At 54.7% G+C, this 23,864-nt stretch overlaps 1 protein-coding gene across 4 annotated transcripts in view; it reads right to left on the bottom strand.

The window, feature by feature from the left end:
• SLC22A23 (solute carrier family 22 member 23) overlaps positions 1–23,864 on the bottom strand; it is a 126,309-nt gene that overhangs the window by 74,327 nt on the left and 28,118 nt on the right. For all 4 annotated transcript variants that reach the window (XR_008200136.1, XR_008200137.1, XM_052648610.1 and 1 more), the window contains exons 2-3: positions 17,024–17,127; positions 11,962–12,116 (exon numbers count right to left, since the gene is read on the bottom strand). Coding sequence is in view for 2 of the 4 variants with exons in the window: in XM_052648610.1 (XP_052504570.1) it covers positions 11,962–12,116; positions 17,024–17,127 (259 nt within the window). In the remaining 2 variants the exon portion in view is untranslated. The remainder of the gene's footprint in view (positions 1–11,961; positions 12,117–17,023; positions 17,128–23,864) is intronic.

The raw sequence follows: 23,864 nt of genomic DNA on the forward strand, positions 1-23,864 counted from the left end.
AGTGACTCGGACCCGGCTGGGGTCCCGCTGCGGATGGTGGCTCTTGACAGGCTGGCAGGATGAGCGGGTGGGGCCGTGAGGCTGGCGGGGTGATGAGGGCTCTGTTTCAGCCACACAACACCTGAAAGGCCTCCAACAGCCAAGCCGAATACCCTCCAGGCCGCAGGGCGCAGGGGGTGGAACTCAGTAGGGAAGTAAGAGCTGGTGAAATAACTCACCCCCAGATGATTTAACACTGTGTTTCCAGCAGCGCGGGCTTCCCAGGGGGCTCAGCAGTAAAGAACCCGCCTGCCAATGGCACCCTGGGTCGGGAAGGTCCCCTGGAGAAGGAAATGCTACCCACTCCAGTATTCTTGCCTGGGAAATCCCACGGGCAGAGGAGCTTGGCGGGCTACAGTTTATGGGGTCGCAAAAGAGTTGGACAGGACTGTGTGACTAAACAACGTGTTGGGTGGTTCAAGCAGAGCTGACCAACACAGACTTTAATTCATTAAGCTTCATTAAAGTCACAGCCACCCTGCCCTGCCCAACGGCCCTGTGGTGACGTCAAAGCCCCGGGCGGTGTAGACAGCACACTCTCAGCATAGCCGAAGGTCTCTGCGACCGCTCTGGTCTACGCCTCTTTAGAGACGGTTCATTATGATGGATTTGCTTTGTCTCACAAGCTGAGGTGTGACAGAGATCAGGAGAGAAAATCATTTTTATTTCTTCTTCTGTAACGTGGACCCCAAACCACCAGTGTTCTCACGCCTTTGCCCAAACGCTTCAGGTTCACGTCTATACACTGCTCACAACAATTCCCAGTATTCACCGAGGACAGAGGTCTGCACGACCGTGCAGAAGGTAACTAGCCTGAGGTCTCAACTGTCCTTTTACTCGGGGTTGCCTTCTCAGCCCTGAGAAAGGATGGGCGCCTAAGGGACGCTCTTGCATCAGCTGAAGGCAGACACCTCCCGCGCCCTCGCCCCAGCCCCACACGGACGCCGAGCAGCGGTGAAGCGACAGAAAAGCCAGCTGTGCAAACGTTCGCTTCTACGGTCACAAGGCGGACGGGAAATCGCCAGACAGGAGAGCCTGGAAAAGCACCAAAAGAGCAATCATCCCCTGAAGAGAACACAAAGTAAGACCCTACCGTGACCCTACGAAGAGGCAGAAAATAAACTCCCCCCACAGACGAGCGGGTCAGAGACGAGCACCGGGTTTCCAGGTGACAATCACAAGGAAGAGCAGGTCTGGGCTCCGTGGCACTCCTCCGGGCGTCCTGTGGACCCCACCTCCGCTGTGTGGCGTGCTCCAGGTCAGCTGCTGTTCAGTTGCTCGGTTGTATCCAACTTTTTTGCGACCCCATCGACTGTAGCCCGCCAGGCTCCTCTGTCCAGAATTCTCCAGGCAAGAATTCTGGAGTGGGTTGCCATGCCCTTCTCCAGGGGATCTTCCCAACCCAGGGATTGAACCCACATCTCCTGCGTTGGCAGGCAGATTCTTTACCATTGAACCACCTGGGAAGCAAGTGATTCAATTTCAGTCTCTTAAAGGACAAGACCCGAGTACTCTGGAGCAAGCTGATATCCAACAGCTCCAGGCTGACATCCCAGTTCCAGCAACATCCCCGCCCTCCATGAGCCACGGAAACGCCAGGAGAATGCCGAAGGGTGATCCCAGAGGAGACCCTCTTGTCTGTGACAAGACTGCCAAGAGAAGGAAGGCTGGGGTAAACGTCATCCTTGAGAACCAGAGATCTGAGTCACTCGTTCCCCACTGAACCCCTTCCAGGGACGCCTTCTGTGACAGAGGATAGTTCGGTTCAAACCAGTTAGAACCGGGGAGAACTAGAACAGCACAGTCACCATGGGATGGGAGGGCAGGACCCCCAGCACCGCCTCCCCAAAACACGGAATGGAGCAAATGCTTTCTCACAGAGTCAGCAATGGCCATCCTCGGCCGGCACCCACGCCCCAGGGAGGCCCCAGCCCTTTGGGGAAACCTTCTCCTTCCCCCATGGAGACTCCCTGGGGAGTTACACCTGCTGGTCAGGCTCCTGGGCTAGAGGGTGGCACATCGTGGGAAGGCGCCTGGTCCTCAGCTGGACAAGGCCGGGGAGGAAGCGGACCCTGGAAAGGGAGGGGGGTCGAGGCAGGAGAAGCCAAGCCATCAACCTGGGGATGGGGGCCAGGGGGAGCTGAGGGTGGCGGGAATGAGGACAGGGAGAGGGCCCCGCGGTGGGGCTGGACTCCGGACTTTAGAACACAGTTCCAGAGTTGGGGGGAGGCCTGCGGCCACCTGCGGACACGTTCCAAACAGTCTGCAGAAACCCATACATTTTATGTTCTCACGTCAGTGAAAACTCATCTATTGATATGTTAACATAAGCGTCACCCTGATTGTCTGGTGAATAGCCAGGAACCCAGAGTGGAGCTAGTACTTCAGGCCTACATTTGTGTCTGAATTTACACTCACAAAGGCCAAAGGTCACCCTGACTGGCGGCACAGATGCAGGCTTAATAGTGGTTTGAACACAACAGCAGAAGAACGGAGTCTCCACACGTATAGACAGCAGTCCAGGGCGTGACCAGGCTGAAGCCAGCTATGGAAAGGCCACCAGAGCACCAGGAACTGCGGGTTTGGTAGGGCTGGAAGGGTAGGTGTTTGCTATTTGCACTGGATGCTCAGAGGCAAGAGGAGCTTAGTGCATTCTGGGTCCTGTGGGTGATGAGGAACCAGCGTGAGCCTAGTGCATCCTGGGTAATGTGAGTGGTCAGGGGAGCCTACAGCATCCTGGGTAAAGTGCTTAGGGACCAGCCAGAGCCTTGAGCATCCTGGGGAATGAGAGTGGCTGGGGGCTGGGTAGAGACCAGAATCACGAGGAGGGAAGCCTGGGAAGGAGGCTAGGACACCGCACAGAGATTCTGTCCTCCGTGACCATGGGACAGGCCAGGCTCCTGTAGGTCTCAAAGAAGAAAGGCAGAGTTTTAGACGCACGTTTCGGGGGGCTGCTCAGGCTGGGGCAGTGGAGAGCTCAGGCCAAGCTGAAAGCTGCAGGCCGCTGTGGCATCTGGGTGAGGAAGGAGAGCCTGTGTGAAGGCCGTGGCCACGGGGAAGGAGAGACTTTGGGGAGGTGGGATGGGTCCTAGGTGACTGACAGCGGACGAGGGAGGGGGCAGGACCCGGCGATCAGCTGGGGCACCTGGACTGGGAGGCAGCCCAGGATCCCGATTCCAACCCCTATAGATTTTGAAGCCACTGGCCTCTCCCTCCTCGGGTAGGTTGCTGGGGGTGATGACAGACAGCTTCACATTCAGATACGATGAGTGGGTGGTGCCTCAGGGGTACCCCAGGGGGCTGACTTAGCAGGCGATCGTCTGTCCAGGAGTTCAGGGGCAGCCACAGGCTCCCGAAGAGCTGAGTGTGCCAAGAACCCAAGTGACAGGAGAAGTAAGTGGGTGGAGGGAGGCGGGAAGCGGTAGCCTGAGAGACCAGTGGGAAGTCAGAACAGCCTGATAACCAGGGCGCCAAGAAAGGGCCAGTGAGAGTGGCCAGTAATGCAGGCCGAGGGTTGAGAAACGCAGGCCGCAGATGGAGTAATGGTCGCCCAGTAGGTCAGAGGTAACTGGGACAAAAGCAATTTCCATACAGTGGTCAATGTGATCTAAATCGTTTCAAGCACAGCTTTTAATTCTTGTGTTCCCCAGAAAAATACCACCTTGTCTTCATGTCAAGTATTTTTGGAAGGAAATAACTTTCAGAAGAAAATATGGTTAAATGTATATAATATAAAATTTGCCACCATTTTTAAGTGTATAAATTAGGGGCTTAAGGGAATCTGCACTGTTGTGCAAGAAAATAACAATGGTAAATGTTCCTTATCATTGGACAGGAAAAACCAAGTTAGAAGGCAAGACAGTAATGAGATCTTTTTCTTGAAGTCGCCTAAAACAGCACATTATCTTGGCTCGATCGCTGGGAATTCAGAACCGCAGTAGAGCTGGAGAGGCAGCTGGGTCCTTCGAGGGATGTTACGCTGCTCACACTGAAGGTGGGGTGTGTGTGTGTGCACACGCCTGTGAGTGTCTGTGTGCGCGTGTGTGGCGTGGTGCCGAGCTGTGTTTTGATGTTAAGGAGTAAAAAGGAGAGACTGAGGAGGACGTGGTGATAGGTCTTTAAGTGTGTAGCTGATTTGCTGTGCTGTCTTAGTTTCAGGCGTACAGCAAAGCGGCTCAGTTATAAAGAGACACATTGTCACTTTTGTCCACTCCAGGCTGTTAGGAGATGCTGGCTCTAGCTGTCTGTGCTACACAGTAGGACCTTGTTGTTTGTTTCATATACAACAGAATGTACCTGTTGATCCCAGCCTCCTAGTCTATCCCCCCCTTTCTTTTCTCCCTCTTGTACACACAGTTTGTTTCCTATGTCTGAGAGTCTGTTTCTGTTTTGTAAATAAACTCCCTTGTATTATTTTTTAGATTCCACGTGGAAGTGATATCACGATGTCTGTCTCGTCTGACTGACTTCACCATGAGCAGGTCCGTCCATGTTGCCGCAAACGTCACTGCTTCACTCTTTTTAAGGCCGAGTAATACTCCACGGTGCACACACACTGGGTCTTCTGAAACCAGTCATCTGTCGATGGGCAGAAGGGCATGTTGCCTTTGCATGCTCGGCCCCTATTAGGGCACAGCGAGTACTCAAGTTCATCCTGGCTCCCCGGTACCCAGGAAGCCCGCCACTTGCTGAGCTTCAAGACGCTCCAAGCGAAACCGAGGCTCTCTGAAGCCCAGCTGCTCTGGCGTGACGCAGAGTCACACCGGGGCTGACAGCAAGCGTTCATGGCTCCTCACCCCGGGAGTCACATTTCTCTCCGGTCTCAGAGCCAAAGCTGTGTTTCGTTTTGTTTTGTTTTGGCCAATAGGAGTCTCAGCAAACCACTCACAACTTCGCCTCCCACCAGATCCATTTGGATGTGGATGTCTTTGAAGAAGCCTGGTCTTCACCTGCTCCCAGGGCGACGCGTATTTCCTCTCTCTTCTGTTTCAAGAGTGAAAAACAGCCTCGGGCCGCTCTCACTTCTCCTCAGCCTGGCTTCCAGCCCCGTGTCCCTTCCTGTCTTTCCAGACGAGAAAAGAAACTTCCGTAGCGTCTAACGGGATTCCCAGAACAGACCTGTGAGCCCACCTGGCAAGCGTGCGGCAAGACAGGAGGGTGCAGAGGGCAAGGCGGGCTTCCCCAGGGGGTCGGGGTGCTCCGACAGCGCCGTGGCGGGAGGGCAGGGCCTGGCCCCCGGGCGCCGGGAAGGCGGGACCGTTAATCTGGCCGCTCGCTCACCTCCTCCCGCGTCGTCACCTTGGACTCCAGACCCCATGCGTGGCAGCCTCCGGAAGGGAGTGACCCCGGCTGCCCACCTGGGCTGGAGGGGGATGCCACGTGGAGCCCAGCACCCCTGGTTCCCTGTCCTCCCCGCCCCCGGGGGCTAGGACCCGCTCACCCTGGAGGAGGCTCCTGGTTGGGCCTAGAATTTCAAAGCAAGAAGGCAGCAGGGTTTCCCCTGGTTTTGCTGTTTTCTTATTTGGACTGCCGTATTCAGTGTCCACACCCGGAGTCTCTTCATCTTCGTTTTCTACTCATTTTCTCCACCGATGGTTCCAGAAGCGACTCCGTAGTTCCGTGGTTCCACGGGACACACCTGTGCCCTGACTTTAGAGAGATGGAGACAGAGGCGCAGGGACGAGGCGGTTTGTGGCAGGTGCAGCCAGTCCACCATGGAGCTCTCACTACACCTGGGTCTCCAGACTTCCAGATCGTCCTGCTTCCCTCTTGCTGGGCGAACACCTTGTTTCAGACGAAGCTCTCAGCCACCACTACCATCCCACCGCTAAAATCACTGTGTGTCTGGAAATGCCTAGTCCTTAACGACAGACACGGTGTTAATATTAACATTATCCCTCATTGCTGAAAAGAGGTGGGGGACTTCCCTGGAGGTTCTGTGGTATAGAATCTACCTGTAGGGCAGGAGACAAGGCGTCTATCCCTGGGCCAGGAAGATCCCCTAGAGAAGGGAATGGCTACCCACTTCAGTATTCTTGTCTGGGAAATCCCATGGACAGGGGAGCCTGGTGGGCTACAGCCCCTGGGGTCATAAGGGGTCGGACACGACTGAGCAACTCAGCACACACGCATCTGGAAAAGGCATCCAGATACTGTAATTTCAGAATGCTGGACAGCTAAGTATTTTCTCTTCTTTCCTGCCAGTTTTGAGACAGACTATATTCACCAAGTTCAAAACACCCAAAGAAATATGCACTCAAGCCCACACACACACAGGCTGCCCTAACTTCCGGCAGAAGACGGGCACCGGCGCTGGGGCTCCTGGGAGGTGGCGGGCAGGTGGGTGAGGGCACAGAGGCCTTGTCACCTTCCTCTTCTATTTGCTCTTCACTTGTCCCGGTCTGTCTGCCGGGCTAGCAAAGTGTCTCCAGAGAAGGAAAGGACAGATGAGAACCCAAGTCCATTCTGATTTCCCAACCGTATCATTTGGAACCTGCATCACACAAACTCTTCTGAAATTAAAATAATAATAATAATAATGCTTGCCAAAGGCTTTGGGTAAACTCTGACTCACTGCCTTGGCTGACAAAGCCTGTTGGCAGGTCCGGTCCCACCAGAAGTGCAGGGCTGGGGCTCCCGGGACGGCTGCTGAGAAGGCGGGGCGGCTGAAGACGGGGGTGGGGGTGGGGTGCAAACAGGCGATGGGTCACGGTGGCCGAGAGCACGTTCTCGAGAAACTGTCCCTTCACCCAAATGCAAAGCACATATTCGCGCCCTAGCCCAGCTGAAGTCACTACGCGGGGCCCCACAGCCCAACCATGCCCGCCACCTGGAGGCATGGTTCAGGGGATTGTTTTCTTATAAGCACGGCGGCTCTGACACTCAAAAATCCTGGTGACTGAAATACATCCCAAGGAGTATTCAGAAAAACATCAGACTACGGAAATACACGCAGAACTTCCCTGGTGGATAAGAATCTGCCTGCCAATCTCTGCCAGTCCGAACAGCTGACACCAGTTCTACCCCTGGTTTGGGAAGAGTCCATGCAGCACAGAGCAACTAAAGCCTGTGAGCCACAACTGCTGAGTCTGTGCGCCTGGAGCCCATGCTCCACGAAAGAGAAGAGCCGAAAGGAGGAGCGTGAGCGCTGCAAGAGGAGCCGTCCCTGCTCCCCCCAACTAGAGAAAGGCTTCGGAAAAGCAATGAGGATCCAGCGCAGTCAAAAGTAAATAGAAGAAAGAAACTGTATTAAAAAAAAAAAGATAAAGAGCCCTGGAGCGCCAAAGTCCCAGATTTGAACAAAGAAAGAAAGACACACAAGAGCAACGAGGAACACCACCCAGCACCCTGGAAGTGACTCCGCTGGGGGCCAGATCCGTCATCTCGTGAGCCACATCACCCCGCCCAGAGCAAGCTCGAGGCTCCTCTGAGATTATTTACCAGTTAAGACTCGGCTTCTCATTTTGCAAAGTAATCAGTAACTCAGTCACCTGTGAAATCACTCCTTGATTATGTGTAAAATTCGTCCAATTATTTAAGCTGTCTGGGTTTGAGGAGGGTTGTTATGAGAACGTGAAGCTTTGAGAGAATTTTTCAAGGAAATGGCTCACTGCTGTTAGGCCAAAAAACAAAAACAAGGAGTGTTCATTCACCCACCGTCACTAAGGTATGGTCTCTGCCATCAAGAAGCAGGCTTCATCACTTCCACTTGGGGCGGGGGAGGTTGCTCAAAGTGGGGAGACGGAGAGAGATTGAACGAGGACAGATTCAGAAAATGTATGAGAAAGCCATTCCTCTCCCCCAGGACTTAGGCCATGGAGCAAGTCAGCTCCAAGAGCTATTTTCTCCCTGCGCTTCTTTTCCACAAGGACACATCCTAGCAAAAGCTGCCTCGCCTCGTCTGCGAGGTGAACCATCCCTGGAAAAAGGAATCACACAGCAAGTCGTGGCTGCCCACGTTGAGAAGCACATGGGCAGGACTTTCATCTCTGGCGAGTCCTTATTTTCATAAACAGATAAGGAAACAGGATGCTCGCCTCTTTCCTTGGTCTGTGGTTCCCTGCCCCTGGCCTGGCTAGGTCAAGATTTTCTATTTTTCCGTCTTTGGTCAGAGCTAAAGAGATACAAGGAGGGTACCACAGCGGTCCAGGTGGGTCAAATGACTTGAGTGTCTCGCGCAGCCTCAGAGGCGGCCAGACCCCGCCTGCAGCCGCCTCTCGCAGCTCAGCATCTGTCCGTCTCTGCTTCCGCCAACGGGCTTCCAGGTACAGGCTCCTGGGGAAGATACCAGCGGTCTCTGGTTTATGTCCTAATTACGCAACCTCGTCTCCCTTTGGTGAATTTAAGGAAACTACAGTTTAAAGGAGGGAGTCTAGCTGGAATGTACCGTAGAAAAATTCCAAAGCAGAAAAAGCCTTAAGCGAGCCTGCACATAAAAGCAGTTCCCCACATCAGCAGCACATCTCAAGACAGAGTCCACCTTCACAGCGAGCTCCGCGAGCCACGAGATCCGCCAAAACCGTGGCTCTCCCCACTTACAGTGCCAGGCACCGGCGAGACAGAAAGGAGAACCACGTCCTGTCTCTTCTGAGAAAGTTCAGACCTTTCCAGCAGATGCACGAAGTGAGATAGAAACCTGCCAGTGGGAGGGATAAAACGTCAGGGCCGCTTAAAAGCTATCTCCCAAATCATCAGCGCCTCTGGTGTGAAAGCTTCGGTCAAGAAATACTTTAACCCGGTGACCAGGGTTAGCACAAAATTCCTTTGAGTGAAAAAATGGCCAAGCATTCGCTAAGCACGGGTGCTCCTTGTGGACGGAGCGAGCACACTGGCTGAGAAGTTCAGAGCTGCCAGCCCCGAGGACCGAGGGCTGGGATCTGCAATGCCGATCAGATCACCAGCCTCGGTTTCCTCCAAGACTGCCAGAGGGAGGGGCCGCCCCCGCCCAGCACACAGCTCGCCCGCCCCGATGCTGTCCACTTAGAACTTTCTTTGCTTTTTTGAGCCTCTCTTCCCAAACTTAGTTCTCCTGCCGTCTCTCAGTCAACCCCCTGATTCACGCTGTTCGAACATTATCTCAGTGAACTCCAGACGATCAATTACATCCTTCTTCTTCATGTTAATTTTGCTATACCACATGTCATATCAACTTGACAGTGGGCCACTAGGGCACACTTGGAAATTCTCACCACAGTGGTGATCTGCCGTGACGTCTGGTTTATAATTCCAATCTAAGAAAATGTAACTCTTTATTTATGCCCTGTTTCATTGCAGAGAAAAGACTGCTCACACAAATCCATATGAACTTATGGCGATATGAAAATGGGACAAAGGAAAAATGAAAGCAGAAAATTTCAAATAAAACTAGGAATGGGGCCAGCATTTAAAGCTCAGCTGGCCGAACCCACACACATGCTAGATAAGACTCAAAGTTTTCCAAGCTCCCCAGCAGTCAGCGGAAAGAGAATCACTTAGGGTGGAAAACTACACCGGCCCACTGGTCAGATCAGCCACCATCTGCTTCTGTAAACAAGGGCTTACTGGGACACAGCCACACCCAATCAGTTACACCTTATTTACCGCTTAGTGCTGGAGAAGACTCTTGAGAGTCCCTTGGACAGCAAGATGAAACCATTTGTCAATCCTAAAGGAAATCTACCCTGAATATTCATTGGAAGGACTGATGCTGAAGCTGAAGCTCTAATACTTTGGCCACTTGATGCGAAGAGCCAACTCATTGGAAAAGACCCTGATGCTGGGGAAGATTGAAGGCAGGAGGAGAAGAGGGCGACAGAGGATGAGATGGTTGGGTGGTATCACCGACTCAATGGACATCCGTTTGAGCAAGCTCCAGGAGATGGTGAAGGGCAGGGAAGCCTGGTGTGCTGCAGTCCATGGGGTCGCAAAGAGTCAGACAAGACCTAGTGACGAACAACGATAGGATATCACGGCAGAGCTGAGTACCTGCCATGGAATACAACATTTACTACCTGGCTCTTTAGAGAAGAAAGCCTGCAGACACCTGGGTTACTTGTTTCTGCACCCGTCAGGTAACAGCACAGCTTTCCTGGGATAAGCATACTTCCTGTATGGTTCTGAAGTACAGAGAACTGTCTACTGTCAAGAGCTCACTGTGTAATCTCTTGAAAAACATCCTTAGCTTCATTTTTCACAGTCACAGGCTCTACAGGGCCAACGGCGATTCTAAGTGAGGCTGAAAGGGTGCCGTGGGGGTAGTTTTTCTCCAGGTCTGCTGAAGGCAGGGGAGTCTGCAGAGATGGCCAGTGCGGGTCCTCCCACTCCTGACCAGAGGCCGGCAGGGCTCCTGGGTCAGGCTCCTTCCCCGCTGAGCCCAAGGGCCCCCGAGCCCTCCCTGCGGTTGCTGGCAGCAGTGTGCAGGGCTCTGTTCTGTGAACGTCCTCTGCGCTGAGTTTGACAGGCACCGGGGTTTTGAGATGGAGGCCATTTCTCTGCTCAGTTCCTGAAGCCTGCTGTCCCATTCTGCCAGCCTGAAGAGCTGCCCCTAGAACAGGGTCCTTGAGGGGGCACAGCATGGTGCCCACCTGTGAGAACTGGAGCCCCATGGGGATGGGGCCCTGGGGAGCAGACCCCACACGCTGGTATACACCCGGGGCTTGTGGGCCCGAGAAGAGGGCTGGGGTCTCCTCCAGAAAGGGGGCTGCTCCTCTGTGTAGACCATGGGGGCAGGGAGGGAGGAGGGCCCAGGCAGCTCCCACGGAAGTGCTCAGGCTCAACGCCCACCCCCGAGACCTCTGTTCGGAGAGACAAGCCCTCCACGGGACCGTCACCCCGACCCGCTGACCCGGGACATGTACATTCCTAAGAACCCCCCAGAGCAAGGCTTCCAGGATAAATGCAAATAACCTGAAAACGGCCACGTCTAAGAAACCACAACTCAAGTCAACGTCAGAAGAAGATAACAGAACCGCCGACTGTAGATTCCGGAGAACACATCTGTAGTCCTTTTCTTCTCTGTGACAATAAAACCATGCTGTAACCGACTCTAGTTCTATCCTCTACAACAGGGAACAAAATCCAACTTATTTAGCAGTGTCATTAAAGGCATCATCCACTAAACGAAGGTAGCCGCATCCTAAGATAATCAGAGCTATCCTTATCGACCCCTCTAGAAACTGCTGCTTAATCTGTGATCCTACAGATGTCGTCAAAGGGAAAGAAAAAGGAAATGTGTGATAAATAATCATATTATTCCTTCCAGTTCTGTCCACACCATGATTAAAAAACATGAAACTGGAAAATAAATATCCACACCTAAAACCTTCCTTCTCCTTGTGGGTGTGCGGCCATGCGCTAGAAAACACCAACCACAAAGAAGGCAGGCAGGCATCCTTGGCAGGGATGTCCACACGGCGCCCACATGGTAGATCAACAGAGGACAGTTTCTTCACCCTGAAAAGATCTCCACGTAACTCCCCCAGCACCCGTAGTCCAGACCACTCAGGCCACACGGGAATGTGGGACACTTGGACCCTGCATGGCCTTAGCGGAAAACACAAAGAAAGAAAACTTTTAAGAAACCCATGAGAACATGGAGCCCACACCAACCGTGAGCCACTTGGCTTGCTCTCTGGAGCCAAGCGCGGGGATGCCTGGGTACGTCTGGGTTGGAGGAGCATGGGACGTCAACACGGAGGACCCCGGCCCCTGCGGCAGGCCGAGCCCCACTTCTCCATGCGGCGATGCAACCCTCCACGGGCTCCGAGCCGGAGCTCAGGCTGGAGGGCAGGTGAGACGCACAGCCCGGAAGCAGGGTCCTCGCCACGGAAGACACCGTCCTCTGCGCTCCAGAGCTGCAGCACGCAGACACCTGCCCGAACCTCACACGCGGCGGCCACAGGCTCCCTCACCTCCTCGAGGCCCCCCCGGAAGGCCCCTACTTACGCAGCGCGTACAGGGTGAGGGTCACTCCCGCCAGGCAGAACCCTTCGAAGAACCTGAGTGTGCTGAACATGGTCACGTTCACAGACAGCGCCACGGTCAGTCCGAAGATGAGGATGAAGATGATGGAGAAGAGCAGCACAGGCCGCCGGCCAAACCTGCGAGCGGACGGGGACACGGTTAGTCACCGCCGGCCGGGCCGGGCCTCCCCAGGGGCCAGCAGGCGCTGGGCCGGGACCCCACGGAGCCTGCATCCCTCCTGCACCCTCGTGGGGAGGCCCAGGGGTAGGGGCCCTCGGGGACGCGCACCTACCCCTCGTCCTGTAAATAAGGGAACACAGGTCAACAGCCGCTGTGTGACAGACGTGAGATGGGAACCAGTTCCTGTTGGCCGGCCCACTCCTGAGTTTATAGGGGTAATTCAGCAGAACCAACAGTGACTCCCCAAACTTCAACCTTGGCACGCCCAGCATAAAGCGGCTTGGAGGCTATGATCTTTGGAACTGGCTCCAGAGTCAACACAGACACAGGGTGAGCGGCTTCCAGCTGTTTCTCTGAGTTGTTAACTGGACTGGCCTCGACCTTGCCTGCGGCCTGGTGGAGCCAAGGGCTGAGCTGCCGGCCGGCTGATTTCAGCTCCACGATGGGGAGTGACCCGAAGGGAGCACAGACTGAACGGGGGTGGCCTGAGCTGTAAGGATGCACGTGGACCTGGGAGGGAGGTCCCCAGGGGCCTGTCCTCTGCACTGGGGAAAGGCCAGCACACCCTGGGCGGGCGGTCACAGGGCTGGCCCGAGCGGGCTTGGGTAGCACCAGGGATGTGCTTCCGGGCGTGGCTGGGGGCGGGGGGGTGGCCCTCGGGCCTGGGCGGCCCTTGCTCGCCACCCCTCCCGGACCAAGCCTCACACACGAGGATGAGCGTGGCATAGCCCGTGTGGACTAGGAGAGCTCTCAGACAGGCTGGACTCTATTTGCCAAGGGAACAAAGTCCACGCCTGGAACCCCCAACACCTGGACATGCACCTGGAAGGGGAATGTCCAGAAGGGCAAATAGAAACGAGGAGCAGGTCTGGGGCTGCCTGAGGTTGGGGTGAGAACGACAGGGACGGGAATGGGCAGAAAAGGGAAGAACGTCCTAAACGCGGTGTGTGCCAGAGGCCACACATGTGTGACTCTGCAAATACGCCAGAACTCACCGACCGTACACTTCACATGCCCGAGCTGCGTGCTGTGCAAACCATCTCTCAATTTAAATTGGTTTTTTAAAAAAGCAATACGTGGCAGCATCCGGCCTTGCCTGTGCAGGAGACGGATGTCATTGCTATACACTCTGGGGGCGGGAACCCCAGGACACCATCTCATTCAGGATTTCTCAGGCCTCTGAGCATCCCAGTCCGTCACTCTGGGTTAGAGAAATGGAGCCAATGCTGTGAGCTCAATGCGACGGAAGTCGATATTCTTGTTGAGATTTTAGCCGTTACTTCCCTTCCCCTGTGCTGGGGTCACTCAGCCCTTACCAGGAACGACTATAGGAAGTTCTGTCCAAATCCAACTCGTCTACAGAATGAACTTAAACACGGCTCAGCGGGCCTATTGAAATGAAGGAAACCAGAGTCTGACTTATCTCTCTTTACTTCCCTCTGCTTCCGTCTGTCCTGCATCGCAGAGCGTTGAGATCACTAACAGGACGGCAGACCGGGCACCAAGCAGCCGCGGCCCACTGGACACAGCCTGCTCTTCTGTCCCGACACTTTAGGGAAGGCCCTGGATTTCTGCTTAACTTGTAGAAACAATTCTAAATCTTTCCCTCCCAAGTGGCTGCTAAAGTCATTAAGTGAAAATTCGTATTAGGAATGGGGGGCGAACATGGGCTTCAAGGTCAGAGCCCTGGCCCCGATCCCAGGCTCCCTGGGGACGGAGGTCCCGAGCAAGACCTGCTGGGTCCGGTGAGCCTCAGGCTCTCTTCAGGAAGGGCCATCGGGTGTAGATATGTGCACGTGTTTAGAAGCCCCTGGGGTTCAAGTGGGCCCTGGCTCTCCCCAGGGCAGAGGTCTCCCACCAGATGACCAGCAAACTCACACTCCCAAATCTGCGATGCAGAGGCTTCATCGGTCAGCCAGGACCTGTGACGGGCAGAATATCAGCCTGGGGGTGTCCCTGTCCTAACCCCCAGAGGCTGTGCCACCTCTCACGGCACAAGGGGCTCTGCAGATGGCGTCAGAGTGGAGGGCCTCAAGGTGACGCAGCTCTGCCGGCAGCCTCTCTTGGCTGCGTGGAACCAGGGAGACGGTCTCACAAGCAGGACCTGAGCAGCCACGGTGGGCTTAGACTAGAAGTGGGGCTGGGAGCCAAGGGACAGGAGAGCCTCTGCTGTTGTTTAGTTGCCAAGTCGTGTCTGACCCCGTGGCCTGTGGCCCTCCAGGCTCCTCTCTCTGCAGGAGTCTCCAGGCAGGAATCCTGCCGTGCCCTCCTCCAGGGGATCTTCCTGACCCAGGGAGCGAACCTGCGCCTCTTGCATCTCCTGCATTGGCAGGCAGATTCTTCACTTGGGAAGCGCGGGAGAGTCTCTCGAAGTTGGAAAAAAACTCCTTCGCCACCAGTGGCCAAGCTCAGCCCAGAGCCAGAGGGGAGGGGTCTGCAAGGCAGCCATACACAGCCTCCCAGGACTGGCAGGATGAGAAAGGCGCAGAGCCCAGCAGAAGACCCAGCAAGAGAGGGAGCGAGGTCATCTGGCCACAGCCCCTGACCCAGCTGGCCCCCGTCCTCCACCTAAACTAACACATTTCCTGCAGGACATGCTGTCCAGCCCCGACTGAACGTGGGTGCAAAACAGTCACCTTTAAAAAACGCAAACAAGAAGCCATGCAGCTGAAGTTTCCCTAGACATTGACCGCGGTCTCGGCATAACCTACGAGCCGATCAGCTTCCCGACACAGCCGTGGAATGGTGCCAGCAGCTGTGAGACCCGGACTTCCCTCTGTACATGTTTATCTCCTTTGAAGCAAGGCTCCAACAGGGAGTAAAATGCTAACAGTAAATCAGTCAAGGGTGGAAAATACCAAACCTTCAAACTGGAACTGAAGCTCACTCAGAATGTTCAGAAAGCCGCAGCACAAGCCGCCTGCCCCGACCCTGTGGGCACCCCTGGCCCACTCCCCCCAACCCCCGACCTTGGAGAAGTGCCTGCAGCTCAGACCCTGGCTGCTTGCCAAGGAAGACCCCACGCTCTCCCGTCTTGGTGCCCGGGGCTGGTGTGTGCCCAGGGAGGCCGAACACCATCCATGGGAAAGGCATAAGAAACCACAAAACCGCCTATAAGCAGCTTAAACCACTGCAGACCTCTCAGATCTCACTGCCTTTGCTCTCCCTCTTAAGTCACTGAGGCAGGACGCTAAGACCTGAGTCAAGTCCGAGTTTTTAGGAAGAAGTGATGTGGCTGTGTTACTCTTATCTTCCTATCTCAGTGTAGGTTTCTGGGAAACAAAATTCCTTGTGGTTAAAACATTGGGATTGGAGGGTCTTTTAGGTCAGTATAGCTCACTCTGAAAACCTTTAAAAGTTCAAGTATTTGGTTTGAAAAAAAAATAAACCGAAACCCTCTTTCTTTCCCAATTCTGTTCCCTCCCCTCCCCCCCAAAAATCCCACCACCAAACCCCACGTGAGGGCCTGTGTGGGTTACCACAGGCCACCCCCAGCATCTCTGCTCCTGCCCCGGGGGGGATGCCCTTAAGAAGCATGGTTCAGCAAATTCTGAGCACACAGGCAATCGCACTTCATGTCAATGCAAGGAACACCCAATTAGATGCTAGCTTTTGGGGAAGAACTTTCCAGAACTTGAAAGTGGTCTCTCTGGGCTCCCCGGCCCCCCGCCGCAGGCACCCCCGCAGCGCCGGCCAGCAGTCTCAGCTGACCAGGACAGAGGGCACCCCGGGGCGCAGCCTCGGCCTCGAGGAGCCTGCTCCGAATCACTGCCGGCTTTATTAAGTCTGGGGTTCAAGAGGCCCTTATTCGTAACTAAAGTCCCTTAACGAGAAAGAACATCAAGCGGGGAGGGATCCCCACACCTCTCTTCTTCGGCAGTCCCCTGCTCCCCGCCAACCCCAGCAGCACTGGGCCGTGCTATTCGGGAGACTCAGTCCACACCCGTTGAGTCTGGCTCTGGGGCTGCTAGGAGCTTAGTTTCCAGTGCTGGCTCTCCAACCTAAGGGCATCCCGGGATTTTACTTAAACATCTGTGCTTCTGTTTTTCCCCAGGAGATAGGGGTGATGCCGCTTTTCCACTGGGAAACGGGGGAGCTGTGCGGAGGGGCTCTTTTAATCCACGGAGACACTCAGCACGGAGTCTGGCCACACAGGCGTCGGTGAGGGCGGGCTGCTAACGCCATCACTGCTCCCACGGCGACCTGCATCTCCATCCCACCACCATCTCGCTCCCCATGGGACCCTCACCTGGCCCCTTACCCGCCCAAGGAAAGCACATTTATTCTTGACTCCGGTCCCCACCCCTCTGCTTGCCCTGCTCAGCCGCCACCCAGAGGCCAGCCACTTTCCAGAGCCCAGCTCCCCGTGGCCCTGCAGAAGCATCTCCTGGCCAAGCCAACTTACAAGGATGGTCCTTCTCTGAGGTCTGCCTGCGTCCGTCCAGTTCTCGAGGGTGAGGAGTCTGGCTGCCCTCTTCCCGTCTTTTGAAGCCCCTGGTCTGTGTATGCCTGCTCAGAGCCCAGCTCTTAAAGCCTGAAGCCACGTTTCCCAGGCTCTTTCTAACCTCGCTCTCTCAGGAGGACATGGGCAGCTGGCTGCAGGCTGGTTTTGCTAGATTCTAGCAGCCAGGGAATGGCAATGAATTTAAATTCTCACTTCAAAAGGGTCTGCTCTACGCACTGGCAGCTCTCTCTGTCTGAACTCTGCAGGGGGCGGCTGCCCCCATCAGCGCTGGCCCCAGTGCCAGGGCAGGGGGAGGGGGGAGCCTCGGTCGCGGCAAGCTCAGGCCAACCTCGCTCTGGGAGGCCACAGAGGCTGCTGCGGCTCCGAGAGGTGTGGTGTGGCGGGCGTGCGGGTACTTACCAGTCAGCAATGCATCCAGTTATCAGGTAGCCAAAGATTAATCCAACCAGTAAGGAGAACTTAGCGACATGGACCTTCCAGGCATTGTCACACACAAGATCCCACTAGAGAGAGGCAAACAGAAAACAGGTCAGAGAGAGACGCACAGAGGCCGGCGTCATCAACCACAGAGCGCTGATCACGCTCATCCCACGCACCACTGGGGGCCTCTCGATGGTCTGGAGAGTCCAACGAGAAATATCAACTGGCCACAGAAGGTGGTGTGATGCTTTCATCTGGGGCAGAGGACAGAAGTCTGCAGGGTCTGGTCCCCTGATGCCATCTTGGGGGGGGGGGTTCCTCCCTCCATCCCGGCAGGGAGGCAAGGGCAGGCACCCCCGGGCACCGACACGCAGCAGGAAGCCCCTGCCAGCTTCTGTACAGAGTGTCACAACAGCATGAGCTCTGCGTTTCCAGCCTGAAACCCAGCCCCCGCCCCCAGACTTCAAAAGTCATCTTAATAGTTAAGACGGTTAGCGGTCAACACTGAAATGTCCACGTGAAGCAGTCTGCACTTTCCTTGTCAACGCCGCGCGTGTTTCCCCATACTCCAGGCTAAAGCCCCCTGCTCCACTTGGAGAGAAAGCCAACCAGTTGGTGCACACAACTTTTAGACTAGTTTTACAACTAAGCTTTATTATTTTTAAAAAAATAGAAACAGCCCTCCAATCTTTCCCTCCTGCTTTGGCAGAAGTGGCAGAGAGACACACATCTGCTCCCTCCCACATGGAGCACACGTGGGCACTGGCCCTCAGTCCGCGGGCAGCTGATGGCTGGGTCCGAGGGGGCAAACCACCGGGGTCTCTGCATCAACGGGCTTTGGGAAGAGCCGCGCCTCTGCACCGGCCTCCGAGGAGGAGGCACCACCGCCTGTGACGCCACCCGCTGGACTCCGGGGGACACACCCAGGGTGGGGCGCCAATGGCCACACAAGTCGCATCACTAATGACTCAGAATCAGGGCTTCTTTACGGGGTTGCCGTCCTCCTGTGTCCACTCAGGGACCCCACAGAAGCAGCAGCAGCGTCACCTGGGCAGTCGTCAGGAACGCACATTCCTGGGCCCAGGCCAGACCCCACGGGGGCTTTTGGAGGAAGCGCAGCGAGGCGGTTTAACAAGCCATCCAGGTGACCGCGAGGCTGCCCGGGGCGGCCACGTCCCTGCCCATTCGAATTTGGCGAATGAGCTTCCCAGGCCGGGGCGGGGGGTGCTCAAACAATCCACCCCCGAGCGCAGGGGCCGGTCAGAGGCTCCAGGGAACACACCGGGCGGGGCTGGCCAGTGCAGCCCACGCCAGCTCAGAAGACTGGAGGGGCAGCTAAGGCGGCTTCTGGAGGCCAGCCTGGAAAACCAACACTCACGTATACCTGGCTTCTAGAAGCAAACGTACTCATAACAACAAATGCCTTCCACGGGGCACCCTGTGTCTAACCTGGGACACGCAGCCCGAAGCACTGCTGTAAGCCACAGCATCGGAAACAGAGGGGCGTCGACTCTTTGCTCCCGTGGTTTCGACTCAGAGGCTGTTCCATCTCCTCTCCTCTCTGCCCTCCTGTGAGTCACAGCCCGGATGCGCCCGCGTGTGTGGAGTCTGTATCCCTCACCCCGCTTTCTACCTTCTGAGGCTGCTCCTGCTGTTTTCCCGTCTCTCCTCACCGCCCGCAAGGGAACCGATCCTCAGGGTACCAGCTGCATCGCCCCGCCCAGCTGGCCCTGCGGGCCGAGGGGAGGCTGACAGCCCCCGCGACCATCGCAGCCCAGCGCCATGGCAGCTGCCCGCACCTCCGCCCGGCACACGCTTGGCAGGGGACGGGCACGCCCTGTCCCAGGTGCTGCTGGGGGAGGGGGAGGGGGCAGCAGGTGCCCACTGGGAGCTGATCTGAGGTCAAGTGATGCCCGCAGCACATTCTGCTTATAGGAGCCGGCCAGGAGGCATCAGAGAACAAAAGCATTCGGGAAGGAGGTGGGGGCTGGGGGCTGGGGACTGCCAACACTGCTGTGCGCTCAGGCCTGCGAACCACAGCCCGACCCGGCCCCGGCCCCGGGCAGCCACCACCCAATCTGGCTGTTACCTAAAGAGATGTCCAGGGCAACCTCTGTCAATTAACAAGGCGGAACAGAAGACTGACTGCCCGAGCACACAGGCCTGGGGACGGGATCCAGAACAAGGCAGCCACCTGGTGCCCTAACCCCCTCAACCAGGTGCCAGGGCAGACAGCATCTCTGAGTCAACAAGAAAACCGCCCCAGACCCCCGCAAGCTCCTCAAGATAAAGATCCCCCGCCTCAGGTCTGCTGGACACCCCCAAAGCCTGGAGGCCCCCCTGGAGGCACATTCCGTAAACCAGGCAGGTAGGACGGAGATCTCTTGTCTGACCTCCATGTCTGATGAGAATAAAGTACACTCAGATGGGCTATAATCTCTGGAAGGATTTCAGGAGTCTAAGGAAGGCTTGGAGATCACTTAGCTTCCAAGACTTGCCCCATTCCCAGTAAAATATGGCTGGGCTTCCCTGGTGGCTCAGTGATAAAGACTTTGCCTGCCAGTGCGGCAGAAAACACTGCTTCCGGACTGCCTTACTGCTGAGCTTTCCCATGTGGCTGGGGTTCAGCCAGTGATCGGCCCCTCAAAAAAACCTTCCGCGGGTAACCCGAGGCTGACTTCCAGGAGTTGGATACAACTGAGCGACTTCACTTTCACTTTTCATTTTCATGCATTGGAGAAGGAAATGGCAACTCACTCCAGTGTTCTTGCCTGGAGAATCCCAGGGACAGGGTAGCCTGGTGGGCTTCCGTCTGTGGGGTCACACAGAGTCAGACACGACTGAAGTGACTTAGCAGTAGCTGCAGACACGGGTTCGATCCCTGGTCTGGGAACTCCCCACATGCCGTGGTCCATGAGCCATGATTACCGAGCCGGGGCGCTAGAGTCGGGAACCGCAAGTGCTGAGCCACGAGCCACAGCTACCGAAGGCCCGCGGATGCTGGAGCCCGCGGCGTGCGCCGAGAGAGACCACTGCCCACCCCAGCCAGAGAGAGTCTGCAAGAGAGACCACTGCTCACCGCAGCGAGAGAGTCTGCATGGAGCAGTGAAGACCCAGCACAGCCAGAAATAAATACAAAAATAGACAAAATTATAAGAAAAAAAAAGATACAGCAATCAGCCATTTCGCTAAGCAAAGGCGTGTTCAAAGAGTCTAAACTGTGCAAAGCCAGGACTCAGGGGCGTGGGTTTCGTCCCTTGAGGTCACCCGCTGTCACCTGCCTCTTCTAATGCACCCCACACCAATCACCAGTCACCAATGCCCAAGGGCACTCTGTGCCCAGCACACCAGCACCCGCCCCCACCCCGTCCGCTCTGCAGACAGCCTGCTTCACGGGGACCTGCAGGGGTCCACATGCCACCCTTCTGCTGTGGGTGCCCGCAGGGAGGGCTGGAAAGCGCTGCTTCCGTACTGCCTTGCTGCTAAGCTTTCCCACGTGGCTGGGGCTCAGCCGGTCATCCGCCTCTCAAAATAACCTTCTGCGGGTAACCTGGAGCTGACTTCCAGGGTGACTGAATTAGGAAGAGAGTGAAGTGGGGGAATATGGGAGCTGCCCGGGAATTCTGAGTGCTGGTTTCCTGCCCCATCTCCCTGGGGAGGAGGGGAGAGGGCCAGCACATCACCATCCCCCACCCCCGAACTCACACGGGCTCCACGCATTAACCCCTCAAACCACTCCCTGCTTCAACAAAGGCGGGAACAGTCCTCTCATTTAGCACTTCATCACTCCAGCAGCAGTCTGCCAAGGCCGTGCAAGTGTAGAAGTCACGCCCCGTTTTACAGTCTGACACTTGCTTTCTTTGCTGTTGTTCCAGGACCAGGGATGGTCCTGTTAGGGAACTGACCTCAGAATATGATCTCAATCTTAGTTGCCCGTTTTTGTTTTTGTTTTAAGGCAGCAGTTACAAAACATCTGGTAAACTGTTTACCTACCTATACATTCCAAGGATAAGCTAAAAGAAAGAAAACTGATATTACTTTCTAAGGAATAAATCTAATTGCTTGACTTGCCAGAGGGGAGAAATATTCATCGAGGAAACTAATGAAATTTCTAAAGAAGATGGAAAATAAATGGGACGGGAGGAAAAGAATCTTATTTTCAGCAATAATGAATACTCTGATAAAGTGAAGTGCAAACAAGAACATAAAAAAAGACGGACGGAAACAGATTACTTTTCCAATTTTGAGGTAAAGAGGGGCTCCCTACGGATAAAAACTAAAAGAGGGAAAACTACCAAGGAAAAGATGATGGATTTTCTAAGTGGATCTGTTACTCCTGAGTTATTATTCATTTTACTTATGTAAAATCTCCTCACATCAAAAATAACATAAGCAATATTATAAAGACTTAAATTTCAGGATACATTGCAAGGGGATAGGAGTCTGCCAGCCCCTGGAAAGGCCACTTTGGCACAGAGGTGATCTTCATCTGGAGGCAAAGGCGGGTCAGCAGATGCAGAAGGCAGCCTCCTCAGAGCCACTCCACCTGCCGAAAAGCAGAAACTCCGGAGAAGAGGAGGGGGCCATAAACCCCTCCTCCAGGGAAGCCCTGAGGCCGTGGAGACAAAGCCGGCGACGAGATGTGTCTGCAAACAACCTCGCCGACAGATTAGGAGTCTGGGACTGCCAACTGGACGCACTGCTATGCGTGAAAAAGTAAATCGACAAGGGCCTGCTGCACACCGCGGGGGGCACGACTCGGTACTCTGCAACAACCTCAACGGGAAAGGATGTGAAGAGAACAGGCGTCCTGTGAAGGTAACTGAATCGCTTTGCGGTACACTAACACAACATTCTAAGCCGACTACGCTCCAATATAAAATAAAAACGTCAAAGAACCTCATGGAAACAACCCTCACCTTCCATTAGTTCCCCCCATATATTTACCTCCCAAGCCCGGAGTCTTCTCCCCCTTTTCTGCAGGCCTGATGTCCTTTGTTAGGGTGCTCCTTCTGAGCGCTCCGTGTGCCCGGCTGCACTTGGCAGTGAGCCCTGGTTCCCTCTTGTTCGGCCGCCTTCCCTCAGTCTAGCTGCCAGGGCCCCAGCCACAGAGCCTAGGAGCATGGAAGAAAGAGATTTCCTCCTACGATAGCCAAAGGGAACAGCCATTCGCTCCAACACGCTTGCCTGGAGAATTCCAAGGAAAGGGGAGTCTGGCGAGCTAACGTCCATGGGGTCACAAAGAGTCGGACACGACTGAGCAGCCAGCACTTACTAGCCGTAGTCAGCATTTCTGTAACAAGGCCGGCTGATAATCGAAGTCTCTGGTCAAGCATCCAGGAAATAACAAAATATGAAACGGACGGTTAAAGGACATCTGGGAAATGCTCCATTCCGCCAATGAAAATCAAAGCTCAATACGTGATTAACTAAAAAATATTTTGTGTGTGTTTGTGTGCTGTGTCAATTCAGTCGTGTCCACCTCTCTGGGACCCCGTGGACTGTAGCCCGCCAGGCTCCTCTGTCCATGGGATTGTCCAGGCCAGAATACTGGAGTGGGTTGCCATTTCTTTCTCCAGGGGATCTTCCTGACCCAGGGATCGAACCTGCGTTTCCTGCACTGGTAGGCAGATTCTTTACCACTGAGCCACCAGGAAAGTGATATTAACTAATGCTCACCGACTAAAGCCAAAAACATTTTTTAGGGAACTAAGTGAAAAATTTCCCCCAAGTTTCATCTTCAGAGCTGGAGATCCCCATGAGAAACCACGGGGGCTTTAGCAGGCACAACACACATGTGCTCTAGAACTGAGGAGTCAGTGGAGATGAAAGGAAGCGTTTCTGCTCAGACTACAAAGGGGATAACAGTGCTGAAAATTTCAAAAGCTTAAATAAAACAGCATTCCTGACTGAGCTGTAGGGATTTAGAGAAATGCAAAGTCAGCATTCTTCTGCAACCTTTTTTCCCCCTGAGGCGGCATTTCACTGGTCGCTCGTGAACCACCATTTCATACTCTGAGGATTCGCCCTGCTCTGTGTTTCTCAGCTGGAGACAACAGAAGTGGCAAAAACACACACTCACACACACTCTCACACTCACACACATTCACACACACACACACACTCACACACATTCACACACACACACACACTCACACTCCCTCTCCACCCTGGAAGGCTGGCCATGTAAGCTGGATCCATGAGGCACATTAAAAAGCTAAAATCCATAAAGCTAAAATCCATAAAGCGAAAATCAGCTGTTCAACGGTCTGTGTTTTTCAGTGGTTCTTTCTTTTCTTTCTTCTTTTTTTTAAAAAGCTAGCTGTATTTGGATTTTTCTCTAAAAGATTCTATCAAAATTCAAGAAATACTGCCTGTTTTGAAAACCCCAAACTATTCTCTGCTTTTCGCCTCTAAGCTCATTCTGCAATTTTAGGAGGTTGGCTACTGTCGACAGTAGCCAACAGAGCTGCCAATTAGGGCTGGCACTCTCAGAAGCTTCCTTAAATGACATAACGAACACCCTTGCCAGCTACTCTGGGAGGTTTTTTTGTTTTTCTTCTTCGTTTGGCTTCTCTGTCTTTCATTCATTGCTGCTCACGTGGTTACCCCCTCCCCCAACCTGGTGCCCAAAACTCAAACACGGCACCCTGAGGGCAATATTTGAACCAAAAATCTACTTACTGCGAGCCTGCTGGGGCTGCACGGAAGAGACCAGCAAGCCTGAATTCCCCGTTCGTGTGTGTGTGTGTGTATGTGTGTGTGTGTTTGGGCGGGCACTGTTCCAAAACCATAGCATCAAAGCTGGCACATGCCTTCC

This window comes from Budorcas taxicolor, chromosome 11 (genome assembly GCF_023091745.1).
Source record: "Budorcas taxicolor isolate Tak-1 chromosome 11, Takin1.1, whole genome shotgun sequence".
Lineage (NCBI taxonomy): Eukaryota > Metazoa > Chordata > Mammalia > Artiodactyla > Bovidae > Budorcas > Budorcas taxicolor.